At 45.9% G+C, this 26,189-nt stretch overlaps 2 protein-coding genes and 1 pseudogene across 2 annotated transcripts; all 3 read left to right on the top strand.

The window, feature by feature from the left end:
• The first annotated feature begins 296 nt into the window (after positions 1 to 296).
• On the top strand, positions 297 to 3,604 carry LOC102451692 (olfactory receptor 10A7-like; annotated as a pseudogene).
• Positions 3,605 to 12,764: 9,160 nt separating this feature from the next.
• LOC102451459 (olfactory receptor 10A7-like) lies at positions 12,765 to 16,814 on the top strand. The gene is made up of 3 exons (XM_089774189.1): positions 12,765 to 13,687; positions 13,820 to 13,869; positions 16,660 to 16,814. Exons 1-3 carry the CDS (start codon positions 12,765 to 12,767, stop codon positions 16,812 to 16,814), a joined length of 1,128 nt encoding a protein of 375 aa, XP_089630315.1.
• Positions 16,815 to 24,429: 7,615 nt separating this feature from the next.
• Positions 24,430 to 25,458, top strand: LOC102451217 (olfactory receptor 10A7-like). The gene has a single exon (XM_014568875.3). The coding sequence runs from the start codon at positions 24,430 to 24,432 to the stop codon at positions 25,456 to 25,458; it is 1,029 nt and encodes a 342-aa protein (XP_014424361.3).
• Positions 25,459 to 26,189: the final 731 nt, after the last annotated feature.

The raw sequence follows: 26,189 nt of genomic DNA, 5'->3' as shown, positions 1-26,189 counted from the left end.
ATTCTTTCCCTCCTCCTTGGAACCCCCTTTTAGACACTAGAGCTACTGCTGAAGGTTAGACAACAGAAGCTACAGCTTTTCGGGCATATCTGCAGAATGAACGACAAGTGAAAAGTCAAGACCTTGATATTCGGCATAATGGATGGTCTGAATAGGAGAGGCAGACCCCACAGAGAATGGGTAGATGATACAGTAGTATGGAGCTAGTCTACAGAAACTAAGCCACTCCGCTCTGGACAGGGAAAGATGGAAGGAAATAGTGAGGGAGGCATTGGACACCAACGAGTGTTGAGCCCATGGTTGATGATGATGGCGATGATGATGTTGATAGTCTACATGGCTATTTTATATGCCGTAACATGATCCCCACAAACCCAAGTTCTATGGATTAGGGCTTTGAGAGTTGCAGATATAGGGTTTTGTTGTTTAAGGATGTAGCCTTTGATATGGCCTTTCCGTCAGACTTTCACCCACCTTATGTTAATTTGATCACATTTCCCTGGTCTGCTTATGAGAAATTAATGGAGGACTGCATCAAAACCTTCCCAAAAATCAAGAGCTATCACTTCTGTTGCTTCTCCCCATCCACTAAGCCAGTTTACATCCACGTGACCATCAAAAAAGCAATGTTCACAAACATGGGATCGTAATGACAAAAACCGGAATTACACCCACCAGCATAATTCTGTTCACATTTATACACAAGGATGTGGAAACTTACAAATGGAAACACGGGTATTTATTCATATAAAAATATGCCCCATAAATATAGACAATGAGAAATCTTGTGGCACTTTATAGACTTATTGGATAAACGTAAAAAACAATAAATGGTCTGGTAGCACTTTATAGACTAACAAAACATGTAGGTGGTATCACGAGCTTTCGTGGGCACAGCCCACTTCTTCAGATGACCCATTGATAAAGTGGGTCGTTACTCACGAAACCTTATGCTTCCATTCATCTGTTAGTCTGTAAGGTGCCACAGGACTTCTGGTTGTTTATGCAGATTCAGACTAATGGGGCTACCCCTCTGATACCTGTCACAAGTATAGAAACATTTTGAACACATTAGCTACAATTTATTGAGCCATGTTTTTTTCCTGGAACGTTGAGTGGAAATTTAAGGCTTTCACATGGCACAAATTAAAAAAAAAAATTTGGGGGTCTTGGTTGAAGAGGAGTTATTGCGTTTTATCACCATTGTGGAAAATTCCAATGCTTCGTTGTAAAAAGAACAAATCACCCACTGTACTTTTTTGGGGGGGTACTTTTTCAACCCATCTCCCCTCAATCTGAAAAGGAGTCTGTTTTCGGGGAGGGGGTGTTCCTTAAAGGCAAATTAAAAAGTATCTAAAAAAGCAGATTTTCCAAGTACCCCAAAACTCTAAACCGGGATTTTTCATTTTCAGAATAGTGGCTGGGCAGTTTCCAGCCGTCTCTCTCTAACTTACCTGCAGGGCGACAAATTGCATCGGCTGTAGCATCATTCTCCAGAAGACACACTGCACCCACTTATACCCATGGTGGTGCTCACCAGGGAGGTATCCTGAAAAAATAATCTGCTCTGATGTTGCTAGGCAGCAAGATTTGCCCGTAGTTACCCGAGATGAAGGGCTGAAGTTTCCAAATTGACACAGCGGGCTCCATTGGACCCTGGGAGCCACTGAAAAAAACGAGCATCTTTGAGGCTTACGTTCTGGGCTTGGGAGTTGATGAGTTGGTTGGTTGGACCCGAGCTGTGACAGATGTCCTGCTGTGCTCCTGGACTTTACATTGCTGTGATTGTGACCACAGCACCACCATGAAACGCTGCTGCCACTTAGACTAGATGCTGTCCCTCCAGCGGCCTCTCTTCTGTGACCCTTGAGGAGCAATCGGTGCTTCTCCGTGGAAACGGATCATGAATTCATCTTTTACTCCCACTAGAGAAATCCTCAGGGGTTAGACGTCTTAGAAAGTCATGGAATCAGGGGCTGGAAGAGACCTCGGGAGTCATCAAGGTCCTGCTCAAAGAAGGACCAATCCCACCTCAATCATTCCAGCCTGGGCTTGGTGAAGCCAGGACTTAAGCACCTATAGGGATGGAGATTCCACCCCCGTCCTAGGGAACCCAGCCCAGTGCTTCCCCACCCGCCTAGAGAAATAGTTTTTCCTCATCTCCAACCTAGACCTCCCCCACGGCAATGTGAGCCCATTGCTCTTGTTCTGCCACCTGTCCCCCCGAGACCAGCCTCTCTCCATCCTCGTTGAAACCCCCTTTCAGGGAGTTGCAGGCTGCTCTCAAATCCCCCCTCACTCTTCTCTTCTGCAGAACGAACAAGCCCGAATCCCTCAGCCTCTTGTCGTAGGTCATGTGCTCCAGCCCCCGAATCTCTTTTGTTGACTTTTGCTGGACTTTCTCCAATGCCCCCACATCCTTTCTGCAGCGGGGGGGGGGGGGGGGGGCAGAACTGGACTTAACACTCCAGATGGAAGAAAGACGCGCTCTCAAAGGAAGACTCCAGCAGAAGGGAGTGGGACAAGTCTGTTCCACGAGGAGTACAGGTAGTTCAGAATAGGAAGCCTAATCCGAACTACCTAGTCCGTGCGGCGTATAGCCGCGGGCACGGAGTCCGCACTAGCTGGTATTTAAAAATGGTGGCGCTCGTCAACATGCAAATGAAGCCCAGGAAATTCAAATCCCAGGCTTCATTTGCAACTCCGGTTGCCTACATTAACCACCCTACTTTGAACTAGGGTGGTAGTGTAGACATACCCTCTGTGAGTTGTTCTGCCCCTGCTCGTAGAAGAGCCTACTACAGATGTTTCTTGCTCGTGAGACATTTTCTGTCCATTTTCTGACCACGCCTAGAATTAACCCAAACCTAAGATCACACCTTGGGGAAATTTACCCTGGCGAATTTCCTCTCAGAAGACAAGAGCATTTCCTACCTGGGCTTTGTTGCCCAGATGTTCTTCCTGCTCTTCCTTGGGATCTCCAAGTGCTTCCTTCTGGCTGCCATGGCGTACGACCGCTACTTGGCCATATGCCGCCCATTGAGGTACAGCCTCATCATGAACAGGAGGGTCTGCCTGGCCTTGACGGTTCTCTCTGCGTTCTGTGGTAATGTGGTGTCCCTAGTACAGACAGCCTGGGTTTTCACCTTACCCTTCTGTGGGTCCAACCAGATCAATTATTTCTTCTGTGACATTCCCCCGTTGATTAAGCTTTCTTACATCGACCTCCCTCTGTATGAAATGCAGTTGTTTATGGCTGCTGTGCTGATGATTTTCATTCCATTTACTCTCATCCTTGCATCGTACACCTGTATTATCTCCACCATCTTAAAGATGGCCTCTGCTGAAGGCCAAGAGAAGGCCTTCTCCACCTGCTCCTCCCACCTCATTGTGGTGATGTTGTACTATGGGAGCTGTAGCCTTATCTATTTAAGACCCAAGTCCATCCACTTACTCAATATCAACAAAGTCCTCTCTCTGATATACACGACCATTACCCCCATCTTGAACCCCCTTCATCTACAGCCTGAGGAACAAGGAGGCCATAGGGGCTCTGAGGAGGTTGTTGAAAGGCAGGATGAAGGGGAAAATATTTGCTCACTGAAAATAACGTGGGCATAGCTCTTGTTGTGCTATCACGTTTGCAACTCTACAAAAGTCGAGTTGTTCCCTTCAAGCCAATGATGTTCAACGTCACTGTTGAACTTGGGTCCAAAAATGGCAGAATGAAAGACAGGAAAATGCTGTGAACATTTTGTCAACTTTGTCTATGTTGAAATAAGAAATGCTGGCCAAGAATGTAATCACATTTCAGAAATGACTAAATAAGCCCAAATCCCCCAGCCTTTTCTCTTAAGTCGTGTGCTCCAGCCTCTTCATCATTTTGAACCTCCGCTGGATGTTCGCCAATGCGTCCACATCCTTCCTTTACCGGGGGGCCCAGAATTGGATGCAATACTCCAAATACATCCACCGCCTTCCCCATATCCACCGAGCCAGGGTGCATCGACACTGCACCGTTATTTCGAGATAACAAGCGCTATTTCATAATAACCAAGCGAGGATCAACACAGTCATTCCAGTATTGCAAAATGATTTCAAAATAACAGGCAGCTTATTCCAAAATCTGTAAACCTCATTCTACGAGGAATAATGCCTCTTCCGAAAGAGCTATTTCAAAATAAGGCGTGTATAGATGCTCCACTGCTGCTGTTTCGAACTAGCCCCTCACCAGGGCTATTCTAAGTTCTTCCTCCCCAGTGCCTCCTGGGGCTCTAAATCGAGATAGCACATCTACTTTAGGGGAGCTGGCTTTAGACTCATTTTGAGGCTTCCCTACTGTGTAGACGGGCTATTTCAAAAGAAGCTATTTCAGAATCATAAGGCCAAACCTGGACCTCTCTCTGTTTCTGTTCTGGAGGTGTTCAATCTGCTTTCATGCAGCCTTATTTTAGTTTGGCCATAGGTTTAGCTGAAGAGGCTATTCTTAACCTCAAATATCATAGAATCATAGAATAATAGGACTGGAAGGGACCTCGAGACGTCATCGAGTCCAGCCCCCCGCCCTCAAGGCAGGACCGAGCTCTGTCTACACCATCCCTGACAGATGTCTATCTAATCTGTTCTTAAATATCTCCAGAGAGGGAGATTCCACCACCTCCCTTGGCAATTTATTCCAATATTTGACTACCCTGACAGTTAGGAATTTTTTCCTAATGTCCAATCTAAACCTCCCCTGCTGCACTTTAAGCCCATTACTCCTTGTCCTGTCCTCAGAAACCAAGAGGAACAAATTTTCGCCTTCCTCCTTGTGACACCCTTTTAGATATTTGAAAACCGCTATCATGTCCCCCCTTAATCTTCTTTTTTCCAAACTAAACAAGCCCAGTTCATGAAGCCTGGCTTCATAGGTCATGTTCTCTAAACCTTTAATCATTCTTGTCGCTCTTCTCTGTACCCTTTCCAATTTCTCCACATCTTTCTTGAAATGTGGCACCCAGAACTGGACACAGTACTCCAGCTGAGGCCTAACTAGTGCAGAGTAGAGCGGCAGAATGACTTCACGAGTTTTGCTTACAACACACCTGTTGATACAACCTAGAATCATATTTGCTTTTTTTGCAACAGCATCACACTGTTGACTCATATTCAACTTGTGGTCCACTATGACCCCTAGATCCCTTTCCGCCATGCTCCTTCCTAGACAGTCACTTCCCATCTTGTATGTATGGAACTGATTGTTCCTTCCTAAGTGGAGCACTTTGCATTTCTCTTTATTAAACCTCATCCTGTTTACCTCTGACCATTTCTCTAACTTGCTAAGGTCATTTTGAATTATGTCCCTATCCTCCAAAGAAGTCGCAACCCCACCCAGTTTGGTATCATCTGCAAACTTAATAAGCGTACTCTCTATCCCAATATCTACATCATTGATGAAGATATTGAACAGTACGGGTCCCAAAACAGACCCTTGAGGAACTCCACTTGTTATCCCATTTCAGCATAATCTTTCATGGTTCCTTCCTCACTCTGGCATGATAAATTCAGAAGTGGGGGCCAGCAAGTGTACCCCAAAGCCTTATCTACCAGGCTTTGGTATAAAACTTTCCCCAAAATCTTAAAAACCTAGATTTTGGGAATAAAACTTCCGCTGCCACCACCCAAATATTAATAACGAGATTAGGGGAAAGATCATTTGGGAAATCTCACCCCAATTATAAAAAAATCAGGACACACAAGTAACCAATGCCAGGTTAATAAAAAGCCAAGAGAAAACTTTTATTACAACAATATTCCTGTTGCAAGCATAAGGATCAGATGGAAAGGTAACAAAATATACTCATGGAGGAGTTACACCATGGGCTAGAACTTAGTTAAAAGGAAAGGCCAAACATCTCTTAAGCAGGGCCAGATAGCAGATCCCATACCCAACCCTTAAAACAATAAAGCCTAACGAAACTACCTAAACTTTACCCTACTTACAGAAAGTGAAGAATTGTTTCTTGGAAAGAGAGAGACATGCTTGTCCCTCCCTGTAACTGTAGAAGACTCTCACAGGGAGACAAAAGGAGAAAGGAAAAAAACCAAATTCCTTTGTCCCAGTTTGAAAGTCCCACCTACATTTCTACTGGTCACTCCACCTGTCTAGGTGTAGTTAACTCCTTAATACCCAGGCTGCTGGCTAACCCTCATAATCATGACAAGCCTATGCCCCAATTTTAGGGAAGAAATGTCTAATGTTCAACCAATGTCATGTTCTTGTGTGGCCAAGGCCATAGCTTGGAGCAATATTCAAAGGACAAGTACAGTGCTCACGGTGGCCTCTGTCTAATCCCACTGAGGTGGGATTCCTGGTAAACAAGGGAAACCAAGCTGGAACTGAAGCTGTGTGGATATCTGTTTGCATAGCAATTGGAGATGTTCCCTTTAATCAAAGAGTTCAGGGTGGAGAAGTCAAAACCCAGAACCACCTGCCTCCCAAATATCAGCCATTGAAATCAGCCCTAGGGCTGGAGATTCCACCCTCTCCCTCAGCAACCCGTTCCAGCACTTCGCCACCCTCATAGGGAAATCGTTTTTCCTAATCTCCAACCTAGACCTCCCCCGCTGTAACTTGAGTCCATTGTTCCTTGTTCTGCCACCTGCCTCCACTGAGAACAGCCTCTCTCCATCCTCTTGGGAACCCCCCTTCAGGAAGTTGCAGGCTGCTCTGAAATCCTCCCTCTCTCTTCTCTTCTGCAGACTAAACAAACCCAAATCCCTCAGTCTCTCCTCATAGGTCACACGCTCCAGCCCCCGAATCATTTTGGTCGCCTTCCGCTGCACCCTCTCCAATGTGTCCACCTCCTTTCTGTAGTGGGGAGCCCAGAATTGGATGCAATACTCGAGATATGGCCTCCGCAGAGCTGCAAAAAGGAGAAAAAGGACATGAACATTCACTTCAAGGTGCTGGGATATAAATAAAGCCATGTGACCTGGCCTTAATGTGATTGAAAATTAGACCCCGGTACCCATAAGAGAATAAAGACAGAAGGTTTCATCCACAATCATGCTACAGACGTTTGCCACCCAATCAGGGAGAGACAATGAGGAGCCACTGGGATTCCCAGGTGTGTGGGGTGCCCAGAGCTGGTAGCTTAATCCCATCCCTAGAAACACGTGAAGGACTTAAATAGTCCCTCCTAGAAACTAGCACATTCGTCCTCCAGAACGCTGAGGAGAAGGAGCTGAAGGTAGGAGGAACTTGTTTTGGCTCCAGTAACTTTCCAGGTGGTATTCATGCTGGCCCGTGTTGAAAACATACGGGAGAGCGTGTTGGTTTTGCTCTTGTGACTTAAACGATGTGTGCAGCATCATAGACTCCTAGGGTTGGAGGAGACCTCAGGAGTCATCGCGTCCAGCCCCAAGCAGGACCAACCCCAACTCAAACATCCTGCATATAGACAGGTCAGCCCTTAGATTTTACAGAGCCCTACATGCTACTATTTAACGCGATACTCAATTTAACTGGGGTCAATGACCTCTCGAGGTCCCTTCCAGTCCGAGTATTCTATGACTGGTTAACGGGTGCCCCTGTGCCTGGTGATGATTTCATAGAGAGGTGATTTTATAATCTCAGCAACGCACCAATGAAATGGTTTTAGAATAAATTGGAAACGTAGGCCCGGTCAGATACCATGTAACTGGCACAAGAGGGATTGGAACCCAGGACTTCAGGGTAGGACCTACTACAGCTTAAGCTATAAAACCAGCTGCCTTTTAACTACAGAGCTCTCTTGTTCTTATCTCTGGTTGTAAGTGGTCTAAATGCCACTCCATGGAAGAATGACCCACACTAGGTGTGTGGGTTACAAACGCAGTACATTCAGAAATAGGCAGTCTACACCTGCGGTGGGCAAACACCTATAAAATGGTTTCGTTACCACCTGAATGGATCTTTCCCAGGTTAGATGTTCTCCTAATTGCTCTGTCCAGCTTTTCCACTTTCACGTTAACCATATCCTCGCCAGAGAAAGCCGAGCCTTAGAACATGGATCGGAAGAGGCGGGTGGGTGGACATTAAGACTCAGCGGTGCCCCAAATTTTCAGGTGCCCCCACACAGCTGTGGATTCTGCATGTGGGTAAGGATAGAAAGCCAGGACGCTTCGAAAAGATAGCAGAAAATAGAAGGACCAACACATGGACCTAAAGGACACTCGGATCCATGACACAGCACTGGGACATAGACAGAGCCGTGTGATCTGGGCTTCATGAGGTTGCCAATTAGGAGCCCATAAGAGAAAAAACCAAAAGGATCCGCTCTGAAGAAATTCTAAACTTGTATTCAATGGTTGCCCATCTTTGGAAATTCTTGCCCTTAGCCACCTCCGGTGAGCAAAGGAAAATCTTCCAAAAGACAGATTGGGAAACAATAGAATTAGATTAGAAATGCAATGTCTTTGCTACTTTGGTGGTTTTTTGTCCAGAGCATTGCAAACGGTGTTCCTGATCAAGGCAAATAAGGAAAGAAAAGGTGTTCAAGACACAATGCAACCCAGCAGGGAGCAAAATCAAACAGGCTTGCTTCATTCCATATGAGGCAGGATCGTTTTTCCTAATCACCTACCTAGTCCTTCCCCACTGCAACGTGAGACCGATGCTCCTCGTTCTACTGTCTGCCCCCCTCCGAGAACAGCCTCTCCATCCTCTGTGGAACCCCCCTTCAGGGAGTTGAAGGCTGCTCTCAAAACCCCCCTCACTCTTCTCTTCTTCAGACTGAACAAGCCCCAATCCCTCCGCCTCTCCTTATAGGTTATATGCCCTGAATAATTTTTTGTCGCCCTCCGTTGGAGTTTCTCCAATGCGCCCACATCCTTTCTGTTATGGGGGGCCCAGAACTGGATGCAATTCTCCAGATGTGGTCTCCCCAGTGCCAAATAAAGGGGAACTATGACTTTTCTAGATCTGCGCATAATGCTCTTCCTAATGCACCCCGATATGCCATTAGTCTGCTTGTCTACAAATACCTGTACAAAATTTAAATGATTTGGAGGGCTGGAGCCCATGACCTACGAGGAGAGGCTGAGGGATTCGGGCTTGTTCAGTCTGCAGAAGAGAAGAGTGGAATCAGAGGAAGGAAGTGGGGGAAGAGCTCTGGGTAGGGGGTTGAGATGTGGTAGGTACAGGAGTGCAGGAGTCAGGACAGGGGGTTGGGAGGTATAGGACAGCTTAGGAGAGGCGGTGGAGGAGCAGGCGGCAGGGCAAAGAGATGTGGGGTGGGCTAAGGTCAGGACATTCATCAGTTGGAGAGCTTCGGGCAGGAGGTTGTGGTGTATGGGGGGAGCTCAGGCCTGGGGGTGCAGCCACCGTGCTGGCCGGCTGCCCAAGTACCGAGGTTGCCTGAGATGAGGACGATGTTGCCTGGCCACCAGGACCACGTTGCTTGGCAACCAGGACCACGTTGCTTGGTCACCAGATCCCCAGGGTTGGCTGAGGAGGCAGGGACCCTGCTACATGGATGCATGAAAACCAACACTGCCCGAGCCCCCAGTCAACACATCTGAGCCGTGTGTCCCATCAGGGCATGCCGGCTTCTTTTAAGTGCCACCCTGGATGAAAATCACCCCTCATTTTCGCTCTCTCCATTTCTTCATCTGCAGAAGTAGGGTAAATACCAGCCTACCTCAGCCTGAGATGGACAGAACTGACAGGATCTTTAGAAAGATTTTTAGGTGCACGGTGCTGTATAAATGATAGGAGAGAGAGTGTGGAAACGTCCAATCTAATGAGGACATCTTACCTAAACGATCGCTTTTGTATCTGCAGAACTGCTCATGGGACAATTTGAAATTGAACCATTCCGGGCTCAAACAAGCACCGAGTTCTTGGCCATTATTACAATTGCAATTAAGAATCAAAACCATCCCTCCCAGCCTTTGCCGATGTGTTCTGAACATTTCTCATGAGCAATTCCCAGATTTCAAAATTTTGGTTTCATCCCCAATCAGGTCTGCAAGTTAAAATTTCCATTTTCCCCCTCGTGAAATAAAAGATTTTCAGATGTTGCATTTCCATAAGGAAAAGGTGTTGTTGAGTTTTTTCCTAATAAGGCTTAAACATTTCATTTTGGCTGAATTATTTTTCTTGTCGATTTCCTATTGAAAATGTCGACAAAATAGGAACATTACAGCTAAATATTTAGACTCTCTCACATCTGCATTTTTTTGTTGCAAACATTCCTCTAAAATTTTTCACCCAGGTCTGTTTTTATTAGTTTTCTTCTGCTTTTCTAAACACAAGTTGGTACTTTTCCTTCGAGTCTTATCCAGGACACTGGACATTTCTTCAGACTTTAGATCTTTAAATTCCCTTCCCCCAAAAAACCAAATCAGACTGTTTACCTCTCTTTTGTACTCTCTCAAGTTTTCTATTAGCCTGTTCTTTACAAAGGAAATAAAAAAATCACAGACTCAAAATGGGCTTTGATCCATATGTGATTATACCATAATCAATACCATTTGATTTGAATGGTCAAAAGGTATTTTGGAAGGTCTTTCATTCCACGAAAAAAATGTCATTTTGAATGGTCCATTGCAGGAACTCGATGAGTACTGTAACTATTTCTGGAATTAGCTTCACAGCTCTGCTGAGTGATCAGTAAAAATCAAGATCCCTTTTTAGAGCTGGAGAGATAGTCAAAAAATGAGAAACACCGTATTATCGTCTACAGCTGTTTTGTGCATTAAAATTCCATCTGTCATGTGGAAAGAGGAGCTTGATTTTTTTCAGGATCTCTGTCCTATCCTTCCTTATTCTCCGAGAGAGGCAGGAAATATTCCTTTTACAAATCAGTTTCGTTCAGTTTACTTCAAGGCAGCTTTGCTGATCTGCGCCCCCTGGGATGGGGGAGGGATGTCTCAGCAGGATGCCAATTAGAAGATCCTGGAGTCAATGTCTCATGAAAAACTCAACAATCAAGCTCCTGGATGTAGCAGGAGAAAAGGTGGGAGGTTGAAAGGAATGGGAAAGAGGATAAAATTGAAAACATTTTATGAAATAAAGCCACCAACGCATTGATCTGTTGGTCAATCTACCTACTGGCTTATCTGTCTTTCCACTGGTCTGCGTGCGAGTTGTCCGTGTTTCAGTTGGTCTGCCCTCGAGGCTTTCTGTCTGTTCCACACAATCCAGAAATTTACAGTGAGAAGAATCAACTTTGGAGAGTGATTTTCCCCCGTCAGACAGAGAATAGAGGCCAGTCAACACAGGTTGGGGGTTTGGAGGGAACCTAGTCAGTCTCACACATACAGAATGAGAGGTGACTGTTTAGGAAGGAGTCCTGCGGAGCGGAATCTAGGGGTCATAGTAGACCACAATCTAAACACAAGTCAACAGTGTGACACTGCCGTAAAAAAAGGAAACTTGATTCTGGAATGCATTAATGAGAGTGTTGTGAGCAAGACACGAGAAGTCATTCTTCCGCTCTACTCTATCCTGATTAGGCCTCAGTACAAGTATTGTGTCCAGTTCAGAGCACCACATTTCAAGAAAGATGTGGAGAAATTGGAGAAAGTCTAGAGAAGAGCAAGAAGAATGATGAAAGGTCTAGAACACATGAGCTATGAGGGAAGGCTGAAAGAAATGGGCTTGTTTAGTTTGGAAAAGAGGAGACAGAGGGGACAGGATAGTGGTTTTCAAGAATCTAAAAGGGTGTCACAAAGAGGAGGGAGAAAAATTGTTCATCTTGGCCTCTCATGATAGGACAAGAAGCAATGGGCTTAAACAGCAGCAAGGGAGGTTTCAGTTGGATATTAGGTGAAAATTCCTACCTGTCAGGGTGGTCAAACACTGGAATAAGTTTCCTTGGGGGGTTGTGAAATCTCCATCACTGGAAATATTTAAGAACAGATTATATAGACACCGGTCAGGGATTGTCTAGATGGTGCTGGGTCTTGCCGGGAGGGCAGGGGTCTGTACTCTATGACCTCTAGAAGTCCCTTCCAGTTCTCGTGTTCTATGAATCTGTGATTCTAAGGGTGATTCGCAAGGTAAAGGAAGAATTTGCCCCTCTTGGCTTTGGGTGAGCCTTTGGAAAGGTATTACATGGAAGGACAAAGAGAGAGCAAGGGGTTGTTTTTTAGCCAAGCTCTCAATTTCTTAGGGTATGTCTACACTACCACCCTAGTTCGAACTAGGGTGGTTAATGTAGGCAACTGGAGTTGCAAATGAAGCCCGGGATTTCAATTTCCCAGGCTTCATTTGCATGTTGCCGGGCACCACCATTTTTAAATGTCCGCTAGTGCGGACTCCGTGCCCGCAGCTACACGCGGCACGAACTAGGTAGTTCGGATTAGGCTTCCTAGTCCGAATTACCTGTACTCCTCGTTCCACAAAAAAAGGCCAAACTGGTTCAGACCAAAGGTCTATCCAGCCCAGTGTCCTGTCTGCCAACAGTGGCCAATGCCAGGTGCTCCAGAGAAAATGAAAAGAACAGGGAGTTATCAAGTACTGAGCAAGGCACGGTGGTGTCCTTATCACCCATGTACAGACAAACAGAGGTTAGGGACACCATCCCTACCAAACCTGGTGAATAAGTGTTGATGGGTCTAACCTCCATGCATTTATTCACTTATCTTTTAAACCTTGTTAAAGTCCTCGCCTTTAAACCATCCTTTGGCAAGGAGTTCCACAGGTTGGCTCTGTGCAGCATGCTTCTTTTTGTCAGTTTAAAACCTGCTGCCTATTAACTTGGTGACCCCTAGACTATATTTATTGTTTCCCACAGATGCAATATGTGCCAGAAGTAAGAAAGGGGAACGTCACCACGGTGACGGAATTCATTCTACTGGGATTGCCCAACCACCAGGAGCTGGAAGTGCCTCTCTTCTTCATTTATCTGGTTTTTTATATTGTTACCGTGATGGGGAACATCCTCATCATCCTTATCACCATGGACCCAGCTCTCCACACCCCCATGTACTTCTTTCTCCGGGTCTTATCCTTCCTGGAGATTGGATACATCTCGGTCACCGTCCCCCGGATGCTGGTGAACTTTCTCTCAAAGGACCGAACCATTTCCTACACGGGGTGCGCAGCCCAAATGTTCTTCCTGCTCTTCCTTGGGATCTCCGAGTGCTTCCTTCTGGCCTCCATGGCCTACGACCGCTATGCGGCCATATGCCACCCGCTGAGGTACCACCTCATCATGAACAAAAGGGTCTGCCTGGCCTTGACCGTTGTCTCCTGGTTCGGTGGTAACGTGCTGTCACTCATACAGACCATCTGGGTTTTCACCTTGCCCTTCTGTGGGTCCAACCAGATCAATTATTTCTTCTGTGACATCCCCCCATTGATTAAGCTGGCTTGCACCGACACCTCCTTGTACGAACTGCAATTGTTTACGATTACCATGCTGTGTAACTTCACTCCATTTTGTCTCATCCTTGTCTCCTACATTGTTATCATCTCCACCATTTTAAAGATGGCCTCGGCTGAAGGCCGACAAAAGGCCTTCTCCACCTGCTCCTCCCACCTCATTGTGGTGACGTTGTACTACGGCAGCAGTTGCCTGATCTACTTAAGACCCAAGTCCATGACCTCTCTGGAAAGCAACAAAGTACTCGCTCTAGTGTACACGACCTTCACCCCCATTCTCAACCCCGTCATCTACAGCCTGAGGAACAAGGAGGTGAAAGGGGCGCTGTGGAGACTTTTCGGGGGTGGGCTGAGAAGATAATCTACTCTCTCACAGAAAACAATCAGGGTCTGGGTCTTGTTGTCAGATGAGATGTCCAGCAGTCGAAATCCAGAGTAGGTCCTGTGACATCAACAGAATTCCGAGATGCGGGTGAAGGTGTGTCCCAAAAGGGCAAAACGAAACATACCAAACTGTATACATACAAAAGAATGGGGACTAATTTGGCTACATCTACTCAAGAGAGATCTTGGAGTCATGGTGGAGAGTTCTCTGAAAACAACCACTCGGTGTGCAGTGGCGGTCAAAAAGCAAAACAGTGAACAGAATGTTAGGAGTTAATAAAAAAGGGATAGCGAATAAGACAGAGAATATCTTATTGCCTCTGTATAAAACCCTGCTATACCCACATCTTCAATACTGCATACGGTTGTGGTCACCTCATCTCAAAAAAGATATATTGGCATTGGAAATGGTTCAGAAAACGGGAACAAAAATGATGAGGGGTTTGGAATGGTTCCCATTTGAAGAGAGATTAAAAAGATTGGGACTTTTCAGCTTAGAAAAGAGGGGTATGTCTACACTACCCCGCTAGTTCGAACTAGCAGGGTAATGTATGCATACCGAACGTGCAAATGAAGCCCGGGATTTGAATTTCCCGGGCTTCATTTGCATAAGCCGGCCGGCGCCATTTTTAAATGCCGGCTTGTTCGAACCCCGTGCCGCGCGGCTACACGCGGCATGGGCTAGATAGTTCGAACTAGCAAGCCATTCCGAACTATCTGTACGCCTCGTGGAACTAGCAGGGTAGTGTAGACATACCCGAGGAGAGGAAGGGGGATATGCGAGAGGTCTATAAACTCTTGACTGGTGTGGAAAAAGTGAATAAGAAAAAGGTATTTACTTATTCCCACAATATAAGAATGAACCAAATGAAATGAATAGGCAGCGGGTTTAAAACAAACAAAAGGAAGTTTTTCTTCACTCAGCGCACAGTCAACCTGTGGAACTCCTTGCCAGAGGAGGTGGTGAAGACTGGGCTTTTCACAGGGTTCAGAAAAGAGCTAGATAGATGCATGGAGGTTAGGTGTGTCAATGGCTATTAGCCAGGACGGGTAGGAATGGTGTCCCTAACCTCTGTTTGTCTGAAAATGGGTGACAGAGAGGGATCACATGAGGTTTACCTGTTGTGTTCCCTCCCTCTAGGGCACCTGGAATTGGCCACTGTTGGCAGACAGGATACTAGGGTAGAAGGACCTTTGGTTTGACCCAGTCTGGCTGTTCTTATGTTCTTATATTGGAAATGTTTTGTCAGTTTTTGGTTGGGTGGAAATTAGAAATGTGGCCAAAAAAAGGCCTTCAAACTTTCAGCAAAATGCAGGGCAATGTAGCACTTTAAAGACTAACAAGATGGTTTATTAGATGATGAGCTTTCGTGGGCCAGACCCACTTCCCACGAAAGCTCATCATCTAATAAACCATCTTGTTAGTCTTTAAAGTGCTACATTGTCCTGCATTTTGCTTCAGCTACCCCAGACTAACACGGCTACATTTCTATCACTATTCAAACTTTCAGAAATATTGCCCCAAAAAGGCTGCTGCTTTGAACACAGAGAAAAAAATCCCAAATCTCAGCATGGAATTTTTTTTCATTACAGCTCAAAATGGCAATGAAATTGTTTAAAAAGAAAAAGCTCCTGATGGGTGGGTGGGTGGGTGGGTGGGTGGGTGGGTGGATGGATGGATGGATGGATGACAGACAGACAGACAGACAGACAGACAGACAGACAGACAGACAGACAGACAGAGTGTGTGTGTGTGTGTGTGTGTGTGTGTGTGTGTGTGTGTGTGTAAGCCAATCATTTGGAGAATGGTTTTGAATAAAATATCACTGAAAATTAAAGAAAATGAAGACGAATACTCTATGTTTTAGAAAATGCATCTGTCCATCTGTGAGTCCCCCCATCCGTCTGTGGGTTCATTTGCTCAAGAAGTCCTCCGAAATGGTAACAGACAGGACCACCCAACTTGGTAGGCAGCTCCCTCTGATTGTAACTTCAAAGCAAGGGCAGGGTTTGGTTGTGCCAGGACAATGGGATGGGCCCGGAATGCGACTGGTTTCCATAATAAGTAAAGTGAGGGGGCTGAGAGCCGGGACAGTCGTGCTCCATAATGACCACGGGGAGGTGACTTGCGAACGGGACCATTATACTGCAGACTACAATGGGGCAGCCACACCAGTAAGAGAGTCTCCAGCAGGGGTAAAGGCTCTCCATGTTGCAAGCCACCAGCCACAGGTATGTGGCCCTGCTGCCCCAAAACCTCTGGCCAAACTCATCTTCCCCGGCCCCCTGCTAGAGCTGAACGCTGGTGCCCACTGGAGGAGCTCTTGGAAGCTCCCCACAACTACCCAGCTCCCTGCCCTGTGCCCCCCACACCCTGGACATCAGAACAGCCTAACAGGGTCAGACCAATGGTCCATCCATCCCAGTGTCCTGTCGGCCGACAGCGGCCAATACCAGGTGCCCCAGAGGGAGGGAACACAGCTGGTAATCCCCATGTGATCCCTCCCTGTCACCCTGCCCTGATTCCTGAACCCCCTGCCCAAAGCCCCCCACTTTCATTGTCTCTGACAGGGCTCCTGTACCCCACCTGCTACCATGATTCCCCCACACCCAACCCCTACCCTCACTGCTTCACCCCTGCCCTAAGTCCTGCACCCACATCCCTGCCCCTCATACCTCCCAGCCCCCTGCTCTCACTCCACCCACCGTCCTGAGCACAAACACATCTCCCAGCCCCCGCCTGACTCCTGCATCCCCGCCCCTACTCTGAGTGTGCTCACCCTTCCCCCTGGCTAGATCCAACCACTGCCTTCCCTGTCTCCTGAGACTCACCCCCTGCCCTGATCTCCCTCACCCCTTTCCTGAGTCTTCGCCCCTCCACTCCCTGCCTTTACTCCTGCACCTCCTAACTCTTGCCCTAGGTCCCCTAAACCTCCCATCCCCCTACCCTGATGCCTGCTACCCCACCCTCTACCTGGAGTTCCACCAAACCCAACCCCATCCCCCGTATGGGCAGTCCCCGACTTATGCACGGGTTACATTCCCAACACCTGGTCGTAACTCCATTTGGTCGTAAGTTGGAAATACCCTTAAACGCGCTGCCCACGCTGTTCGAAGAACTTGACGTACATGGTGCTCAGCTAGACATGGTGCTCAACTTTTTTTAAGTATGTTTTTTTCAGAAAATGGCAGAAAATATCAATAATAGATGATAAAGCACAGAACAATTTTCTCTAAAAATGAAAAGATTGGGAGCAGCTGAAGATAATAAATGACACTAACTTTCATTTTGGGGCTTTTCCCCCACCATTTTTATGAAAGAGAGAGCAGAAAACAAAAAGGAGAAAAAGAGAGTCCATTAGTAGCCAGGTGATATTCACGGAACCTTCAGAAAAGCACTGGCAATGTCATTCCAAACACAAAATCCCCCCAGATATTTTTCTCAGTGTCACATTCACAGCTTGGTTCTTCAGGGTGTACTAACAGCTGGTTTACAATGGGAGGAGGGGGAATTCCACATTGAGCTTTAAGATTGTGTAGCCTGCCTCAAGTCGATGACTCTGTAGCTGGCACTTAAAGATACTTTTTTGAGGCTGTGTTACACCTCCATTGACTTGACACCAGGTTTGTGTGTTTCCTGATGGTCCACACCTGCCCATGTCTTGCTGCTCATAAAACTTATTCTGCACCTGGATGGAAAAAATCTGAACAGGGATGGAAAAGAGAAGAGAGAGCATTGATACATGCCGCTGTCATGTCAGCTGTGTCTACACTTGGGCTGTGTCTAGACTGGCCAGGTTTTCTGGAAAAATCAGCCACTTTTCCGGAAAAAGTTGCCAACTCTCTACACTGGCTGCTTGAATTTCCGCAAGAGCACTGACTTCCTACTGTAAGAAATCAGTCCTTTTTGTGGAAATACTATGCTGCTCCCGTTTGGGCGAAGGTCCCTTTTGCGCAAAACTTTTGCGCCAAAGGGCCAGTGTAGACAGATGAGATTTGTTTTCCGCAAAAAAGAACCAGTCACGAAAATGGTGATCGGGGCTTTTTTGCACAAAAGTCTGCTACCAAATCCACCCTCACTCTTCTCTTGGGCTTTTTTAGTCTCCACAAATCCCTCAGCCTCTACTCATAGGTCATGTGTTCCAGCCAACTCATCCTTTTGGTTGCCCTCTGCTGGACCCTCTCCAATGTGTCTACATCCTTTCTGTAGTGCGGGGCCCAGAACTGGACACAGTCCTCCCGATGTGGCCTCACCAGTGCCACAAAGGAGAAAAATGACATCAACATGTACTTCAAGGTGCTGGGATATAAACAAAGCCATGTGACCTGGCCTTAATGGGATTGAAAATTAGGCCCCGATACCCATAAGAGAATAAAGACAGAAGGTTTCATCCACAATCATGCTACAGACGTTTGTGACCCAATCAGAGAGAGACAATGAGGAGCCACTGGGATTCCCAGGTGTGCGGAGTGCCCAGAGCTGGTAGCTTAATCCCATCCTTAGAAACACGTGAAGGACTTAAATAGTCCCTCTTAGAAACCAGCACATTCGTCCTCCAGAACGCTGAGACAAAGGAGCTGAAGGTAGGAGGAACTTGTTTTCGCTCCAGTACGGTAACTTTCCTGGTGCCGTTAAAAGTTTCCTGGCCCGAGGTTAAAACATACAGAAGAGCATTTTGGTTTTGCTCTTGTTACTTCAATGATCATAGACTCCTAGGGTTGGAGGAGACCTCAGGAGTCATCACATCCACCACCATACCCAAAGTAGGACCTACCCCAACACAGTCATCCTGCCTATAGATAGGGTAGCCCTTAGATTTTACAGGGCCCTAAATGCCAGATGATTTTATAATCTTCAGCACTTCACCAATGAAACATTTTTAGAACAAATTAGAAATGTAGGTCCTATCAAATACTATATAACTTACACAGGGTGGATTTGAACTAGGACGTGTGGAACTGAGAGTAGGCGCTACTACAGCATGAGCTATAAAGCCAGCCGGTTCTCAAATTCGGCTGTAGCGTTCCCTTGCTCTTATCTCTTGCTGTAAGTGGTCTAAATGCCACTCCATGGAACAGTCACCTACAGTAGGTGTGTGGGTTACAATCGCAGTACTTTCAGAAACAGGCAGTCTACACCTGGGTTGGGGAAACATCCGTAAATTGGCTTCCTTACCACCTGAATGGCTCTTTCCCAGAATAGATGATAGAATCATAGAACACGAGGACTGGAAGGGACCACGAGAGGTCATCGAGTCCAGTCCTCTGCCCCTGTGGCAGGACCCAGGACCATCTAGACCATCCCTGATAAACATTTATCTAACCTGCTCTTAAATATCTCCAGAGATGGAGATTCCACAACCTCCCTAGGCAACTTATTTCAGTGTTTAAACACCCTGTCAGGAACTTTTTCCTAATGTCCAATCTAATTGCTCTGGCCGGCTTTCCCACTTTGACGTTAACCAGATCCTCTCTAGAGAAAGCTGAGCCACAGAATGGGGATAGGAAGAGACGGGTGGGTGGACATTTAAACCCAGCGGTGCCCCAAATTTTCTGGTGCCCCTACGCAGCTGTGGATTCTGCAACTGGGTAAGGATAGAAACCCAGAACAGCTTACAAAAGATAGCAGAAAATGGAAGGATCTACACAGGGACATAGAGGACACTCAGATCCATGACACGGCAGTGGGATATAGACAGAGCCGTGTGATCCGGGCTTCATGTGATTGTAAATTTGGTCCAGGAGCCCTTAGGAGAAAAAAAACAAAAGGATCCGCCCTGAAGAAATTCTAAGCGTGTATTCAATGGTTGCCCGTCCTTGCAAATTCTTGCCCTTAGCCACCTCCGGTGAGCAAAGGAAAATCTTCCAAAAGACAGATTGCATTTCTAATCTAGTTCTACTGTTTCCCAATGTCTTTGCTACTTTGGTCTTTTTTGTCCAGAGCATTGCAAAATGTGTTCCTGATCAAGGCAAATAAGGAAAGAAAAAGTGTCCAAGCAGCAATGCAACTCAGCAGGGAGCAAAATCAAACAGGCTTCATTCCATATGAGCTCGGGTCTGGGGGTATAGCCACCATGCTGGCCGCCAGCTCAAGTATCTCGCTTGACTGAGATAACCAGGACCATGTTGCCTGGCTACCAGGACCATGTTGCTTGGTCACCAGATCCCCAGGGTTGGCTGAGCAGGCAGGGACCCTGCTACATGGATGCTTGAAAACCAACACTGCCCGAGCCCCCAGTCAACACATCTGAGCCGTGTCCCCCACCAGGGCATGCCGGCTTCCTTTAAGAGCCACCTTAGACAAGAATCACCCTTCTTTTTTCTCTCTCTTAGTTTCTTCATCTGCAGAAGTAGGGTAACCAACCTACCACAGTCTGATATGGACATAACTGACAGGATCTTTAGAAAGATCTTTAGGTGCACGGTGCTGTATAAATGATAGGGGAGAGAGTGTGGCAATGTCCACTCAAATGGGGCCAACCTCCATCACGGATCGCTTTTGTATCTGCAAAAGAGCTCATGGGAGAATTTGAATTTGAACCATTCCAGGCTCAAACAAGCACAGAGTTCTTGGCCATTATTACAATTGCAATTAAGAATCAAAACCATCCCTCGCAGTGTTTTCCAAAGTGTTCTGAACATTTCCCACAAGTAATACCCAGATTTCAAAATTTTGGTTTTATCCCCAATCGGGTCTGAATGTTAAAACTTCCATTTTTCCCCTCCTGAAATAAAAGATTCTCAGATGTTTCATTTCTATAAAGGTGTTGTTGAGTTTTTTCCTAAGAAGGCTTAAACATTTCATTTTGGCTTTCTTGTTTTCCTTATCAATTTCCTATTGAAATTTTAGACAAAATAGGAACATTCCACCTAAATATTTAGACTTTCTCACATACACATTTTTGATGCAAACATTCCTCTAAAAATTTTCACCCAAGTCTATTTTTATTAGCTTTCCTCGACTTGTCTAAACACAGTTGGTACATTTCTTTATTATCTTGTCCAGGACACTGGACATTTCTTCAGACTTTAGATCTTTAAATTCCCTTCCCCCCAAAAACCAAATCAGACTGTTTACCTCTCTTTTGTCCTCTCTCAAGTTTTCTATTAGCCTGTTCTTTACAAAGGAAATAAAAAACCACAAAGACTCAAAATGGGCTTTGAGCTGTCTGTGATTATACCATGATCAATTCCTTTTGAATTGAATGGTCAGCAGTTACTTTGGGAGGTCTTTCATTCAATGATAAAAATGTCCCTTTGAATGCTCAGTTGCAGGAACTCAACGAGTACTGTAACTATTGCTGAAATTAGCTTCACAGCTCTACTGATTGATAAGTAAAAATAAATATCCATTTTTATAGCTGGAGACACAGTCAAAAAGATGAGAAACACTGTTCCCATCCGCCTGGAATTATCACCTACAGCTGTTAGGTGCATTAAAATTCCATCTGTCATGTAAATAGGGTAACTTGATTTTTTTCAGGCTCTCCATCCTATCCTTTCTCATTCTCTGAGAGAGGCAGGAAATATTCCTTGTGCAAATCACTTTATTTCCATCTACTTCAAAGCAGCTTTGCTGATCTGCGCCCCCGGGGTTGGGGAGGGATGTCTCAGCGGGATGCCAATTTGAAGACCCTGGAGTCAATTTCTTATGAATAGTCAACAATCAAGGCTCTTCGATATAGCAGGAGAAAAGGCGGGAGTTGGAAAGGAATGAAAAAGAGGATAAAATTGAAAACATTTTATGAAATAGAGCCAGCATCGCATTGATCTGTTGGTCAATCTACCTACTGGCTTATCTGTCTTTCCATTGGTCCGTTTGTGTGTTCTCTGTGTTTCTGTTGGTCTGCCCTTGAGCCTTTCTCTCTGTTCCACACAATCTGGATTTTGGGGAGTGATTCCCTCCCACCCCATGAGACAGAGAATACAGAGAGGCCAGCCAATTCAGGTGGGGTTTTGGAAGTAACCTAATCAGTCCCACACACAGAGAATGGGTAGTATAGTAGTAGAAATGTAGCCGTGTTAGTCTGGTGTAGCTGAAACAAAAAACAGGACTATGTAGCAGACTGTCGAGTGACTGTCTAGGAAGGAGTACAGCAGAAAGAGATCTAGGGGTTATCGTGGACCACAAGCTAAATAGGAGTCAACAGTGTGACGCTGTTGCAAAAAAAGAAAATTTGATTCTGGAGTGCATTAATGGGAGTGTTGTGAGCAAGACACGAGAAGTCATTCTTCCGCTCCTCTCTGCGCTCCTTAGACCTCATACAGAGGACTGTATCCGGCTCTGGGCATCACATTTCAAGAAAGATTTGGGGAAATTGGACAAGGTCCAGAAAAAAGCAACAAGAATGATTAAAGGTCTAGAGAACATGAGCGAGGAGGGAAGACAAAGAATGGGACTTTGTAGCCAGACAGGAACCCCCTTGTAACATCCATTTTTGCTTGCCTGGAGCATGCAGGGCACACAGAGCAGAAGGCCCAGGCTGCTTTGACCGTGAATGGCTGTAAACAGAGATACGCCAATTGCTGACCAAGAGGCTGCCGAGGAGTGCCCTGGACTAAAACCCATATTGATACGAACACACAGCCGTCCGCAGGGGGAGGAATCTCTCGCCCAGTAAAAAAATGTCCAATACTCACAATTTAGTTCTCTCTCTTGCAAGTGTAAATTAAGTTGAAACTCCCTTGTAAGAACTGGCGCCACAAAACGGACCAGTACAATTTAGCATCTTAGATAAGAAAGAGGATACGGGCCCCCAGAGGTATATAGATGGGTCCAGCAGCACATTTACTCGGAGTGTCAATCTACCATCTATCTGCTGGTCGGGTTAGGTGTTTGACCTCCCAAGGTTCCATGGGGACGCCCATCTCGTATTCGTCTTTCCTAGGAGTTGAGGGACTGGCCCTGGCTTGACCCACTGGAGTCGAGAGGCACAGAAGGGGGTATAAAATGTACCTGGATATGGTCCTTTGTCTTAAGTGTACACATAGATTTAGAGCTCTTTAAAGATTAAGCTGTCACTTGGTACCATTATTTCTATTTTCTATCTTTCTTTTCTTTGTAACCATTTTTAAGATCTATATTTGCTAGCAGTTAAGAAAGAGAGCAATAGCCATTGTAACTATATGCTTTTATAAGTTTTTTTTTTTAAATAAACCTGTAACTGTTGAAGCTTTAACCTGACACCTTCAGTTGCTGTAACAGAACCAAGCACAATTTAAAAGAACTTCAGCCGGTCATAAGGGACAGGTATAGGAGGAGCTTGGGCGTTTGGATCGTGTCACTCCAAGGTGACAGATCCGTTGGGGCATCTCTCAGTCTTCCCTAGACTGCCCGCTGCGAAGGGATCCTGTATCCTAGCAGCTAAAATCTGAGATGTAATAAGCTCTTCCTATAAACAGGGGCATCTGTCAGCCTGCTGGCCACCCTCTGTGACGGGACCCCAGTCCTAGCAGTAAAGTCACAGACGTTAAACCTTTTCTCAGCACACACACACACACACACACACACACACACACACACACACACACACTGCCCTGACTGTCGGCTGACAGACTTGTTTAGTTTCCAAAGGAGAAGACTGAGAGAGGATGTGACAGCGGTTTTCAAGTATCTAAAAGGGTTTCACAAGGAGGAGGGAGAAAAATTGTTCTCCTTGGCCTCTGAGGATAGAGCAAGAAGCAATGGGCTTAAACTGCCAGAAGGGAGATTTTGGTTGGACATTAGGAAAATCTTCCTAATTGTCCGGGTCGTTAAACACTGGAATAAATTGCCTAAGGAGGTTGTGGTATCTCCATCACTTGAGATACTGAAGAGCAGGTTGGCTAGACTTCTATCAGGGATGCTCTAGATGGTGCTTGGTCCATGAGGGCAGGGGACTGGACTTGACCTCTCGTGGTCTCTTCCAGTTCTAGGATTCTATGAACCTATGATTTAGTGTATCTTATACTTCCCTCCCTAGACCTCACTCTTCCCAACTACCTGTTTGGCCTTGTCTGAGGAAAGTACTTTACTTTCCGCATATCAAGGTCTCACTCTACCCAACAATATTTTAACCCGTTCCTTGTCTTTTCTAACTGTGCAGTAGCCACACCGCGAGTAGGCCAAAGCAGCCCACGGTGTTTTCGTCCATCGTTTGCACATGGTAGGAAGACACAGCCATTTGGGTTTTATAGATGTTGAAACAAAAAAGGGAAAAAACAAAACAAAAATCTATTCCCAGGCAAATAAACGGGCTGCAAAGTTACATCATTATCAATTCCGAAGGCCACATTAGAACGTATAAGAACGTAAGGGTAGTCAGACTGGCTCAGATCAAAGGTTCATCCAGCCCAGTGTCCTGTCTGCCCACAGTGGCCTGTCTGCCCACAGTGGCCAATGCCAGATGCCCCAGAGGGAATGAATAGAGTTAAGAATCCTTATGTGATCTCTCATCTGTTGCCCATCTCCAGACAAACAAAGGCTAGAGACACCATCCCTACCCATCCTGGCTAATAAGCATTGATGGACCTAACCTCCATGCATTTATTTAGTTCTGTTTTGAACCCTATGAAAGTCTTGGACTTCCCAACATCCTGTGGCAAGGAGTTCCACAGATTGGTTCTGCACTGCGTGAAGAAATATTCTTTTTGTTTGTTTAAAACCTGCTGCCTATTAATTTTCCCTAGTCTATATTTATTGTCTCCCACAGATGAAATATGTTTCAGAAGTAAGAGAGGGGAACCTCACTACGGTGACGGAGTTCATTCTACAGGGATTACCCAACCATCCGGAGCTGGAAGTGCCTCTCTTCTTCATCTATCTGGTCATTTATATCCTTACGGTGCTGGGGAATATCCTCATCATTCTCATCACTATGGACCCAGCTCTCCACACCCCCATGTATTTCTTTCTCCGGGTCTTATCCTTCCTGGAGATCTGGTACATCTCGGTCACCATCCCCCAGATGCTGGTGAACTTCCTTTCAGAAGTCAAGAGCATTTCCTACATAGGATGCGCAGCCCAACTATTCTTCCTGTTCTTCTTTGGGATCTCCGAGTGCTTCCTTCTGGCCTGTATGGCCTGCGACCGCTACGTGGCCATATGCCACCCGCTGAGGTACCACCACATCATGAACAGGAGGGTGTGCTTGGCCTTAACTGTTCTCTCCTGGATCTATGGTACCATCGTGTCCCTCGTACAGACAATCTGGGTTTTCACCTTCCCCTTTTGTGGGTCCAACCAGATCAATTATTTCTTCTGTGACGTCACCCCGTTGATTACGCTGGCTTGCACGGATACCTCCTTATTCGAACTGCAGTTGTTTACGATTACCATGCTGTGCAACTTCATTCCATTTTGTCTCATTCTTCTTTCCTACATTGTTATTATCTCAACCATTTTCAAAATGGCCTCGGCTGAAGGCCGGCAGAAGGCCTTCTCTACCTGCTCCTCCCACCTCATTGTGGTGATGCTGTATTATGGCGCCAGTGGCCTGATCTATTTACGACCCAAGTCCACGACCTCTCTGGAGAGCAACAAAGTGATTGCTCTGCTGTACACAACTGTCACCCCCATTCTCAACCCCATCATCTACAGCCTGAGGAACAAGGAGGTGAAAGGGGCGCTGTGGAGATTTTTTGGGGGTGGGCTGAAAAGAAACACTATTCTTTCCCAAAAAACAATCGGAGTCCAGATCTTGTTGTCAGATCAGTTGTCCAGCAGTCGAAATCCAGAGTAGGTCCTGTGACATCAACAGAATGCCGAGATGCGGGTGAAGATGTGTCCCAAAAGTGCAAAATGAAATGCACCAAACTGTATACATACAATAGGATGGGGACTAATTTGGCTACAACTACTCAAGAGAGAGAGATCTTGAAGTCATGGTGGAGAGTTCTCGGAAAACATCCACTCCGTATGAAGCAGCAGTCCAAAAAGCCAACTGAATGTTTGGAATTAGTAAAAGATGGATAAAAAGTAAGACAGAAAATATTTTATTGTTTCTGTATAAAATGATGGTACATCCACATCTTGATGTGGTTGCCTCAAAAAAGATCTCTTGGCATTAGAAAAGGTTCGAAAAAAGGGAACAAAAATGATGAGGTGTTTGGAATGGGTCCCATATGAGGAGAGATTAAAAAGATTGGGACTTTTCAGCTTAGAAACGAGGAGACGAAGGGGGGTATGAGAGAGGTCTATAAAATCATAACTGGTGTGGAAAAAGTGAATAAGGAAAAGTTATTTACTTTTTCCCACAATATAAGAATGAACCAAATGAAATGAATAGGCAGCAGGTTTAAAACAAAGAAAAGGAAGGTTTTATCCATGCAGCACACAGTCAACCTGTGGAACTCCTTGCCAGAGGAGGTGGTGAAGACTGGCATTTTCACAGGGTTCAGAAAAGAGCTAGATATATTCCTGGAGGTTAGGTCCATCAATGGCTATTAGTCAGGCTGGGTAGGAATAGTGTCC

Source organism: Pelodiscus sinensis, chromosome 30, assembly GCF_052426305.1.
Source record: "Pelodiscus sinensis isolate ZL-2025 chromosome 30, ASM5242630v1, whole genome shotgun sequence".
In the NCBI taxonomy this organism is placed as follows: Eukaryota; Metazoa; Chordata; order Testudines; family Trionychidae; genus Pelodiscus; species Pelodiscus sinensis.
This window is presented reverse-complemented; position numbering and strand designations above follow the sequence as displayed.

Excerpts from the sequence above, each read along its gene's own strand:
- LOC102451459 (XM_089774189.1), top strand. The coding sequence starts at position 12,765 with ATGCAATATGTGCCAGAAGTAAGAAAGGGGAACGTCACCACGGTGACG. Across the intron at positions 13,688-13,819 it reads GTGAAAGGGGCGCTGTGGAG|GATGCGGGTGAAGGTGTGTC; the intron begins ACTTTTCGGGGG and ends ACAGAATTCCGA. Across the intron at positions 13,870-16,659 it reads AAAACGAAACATACCAAACT|GTCCCCTAAACCTCCCATCC; the intron begins GTATACATACAA and ends CTCTTGCCCTAG.
- LOC102451217 (XM_014568875.3), top strand. The coding sequence starts at position 24,430 with ATGAAATATGTTTCAGAAGTAAGAGAGGGGAACCTCACTACGGTGACG.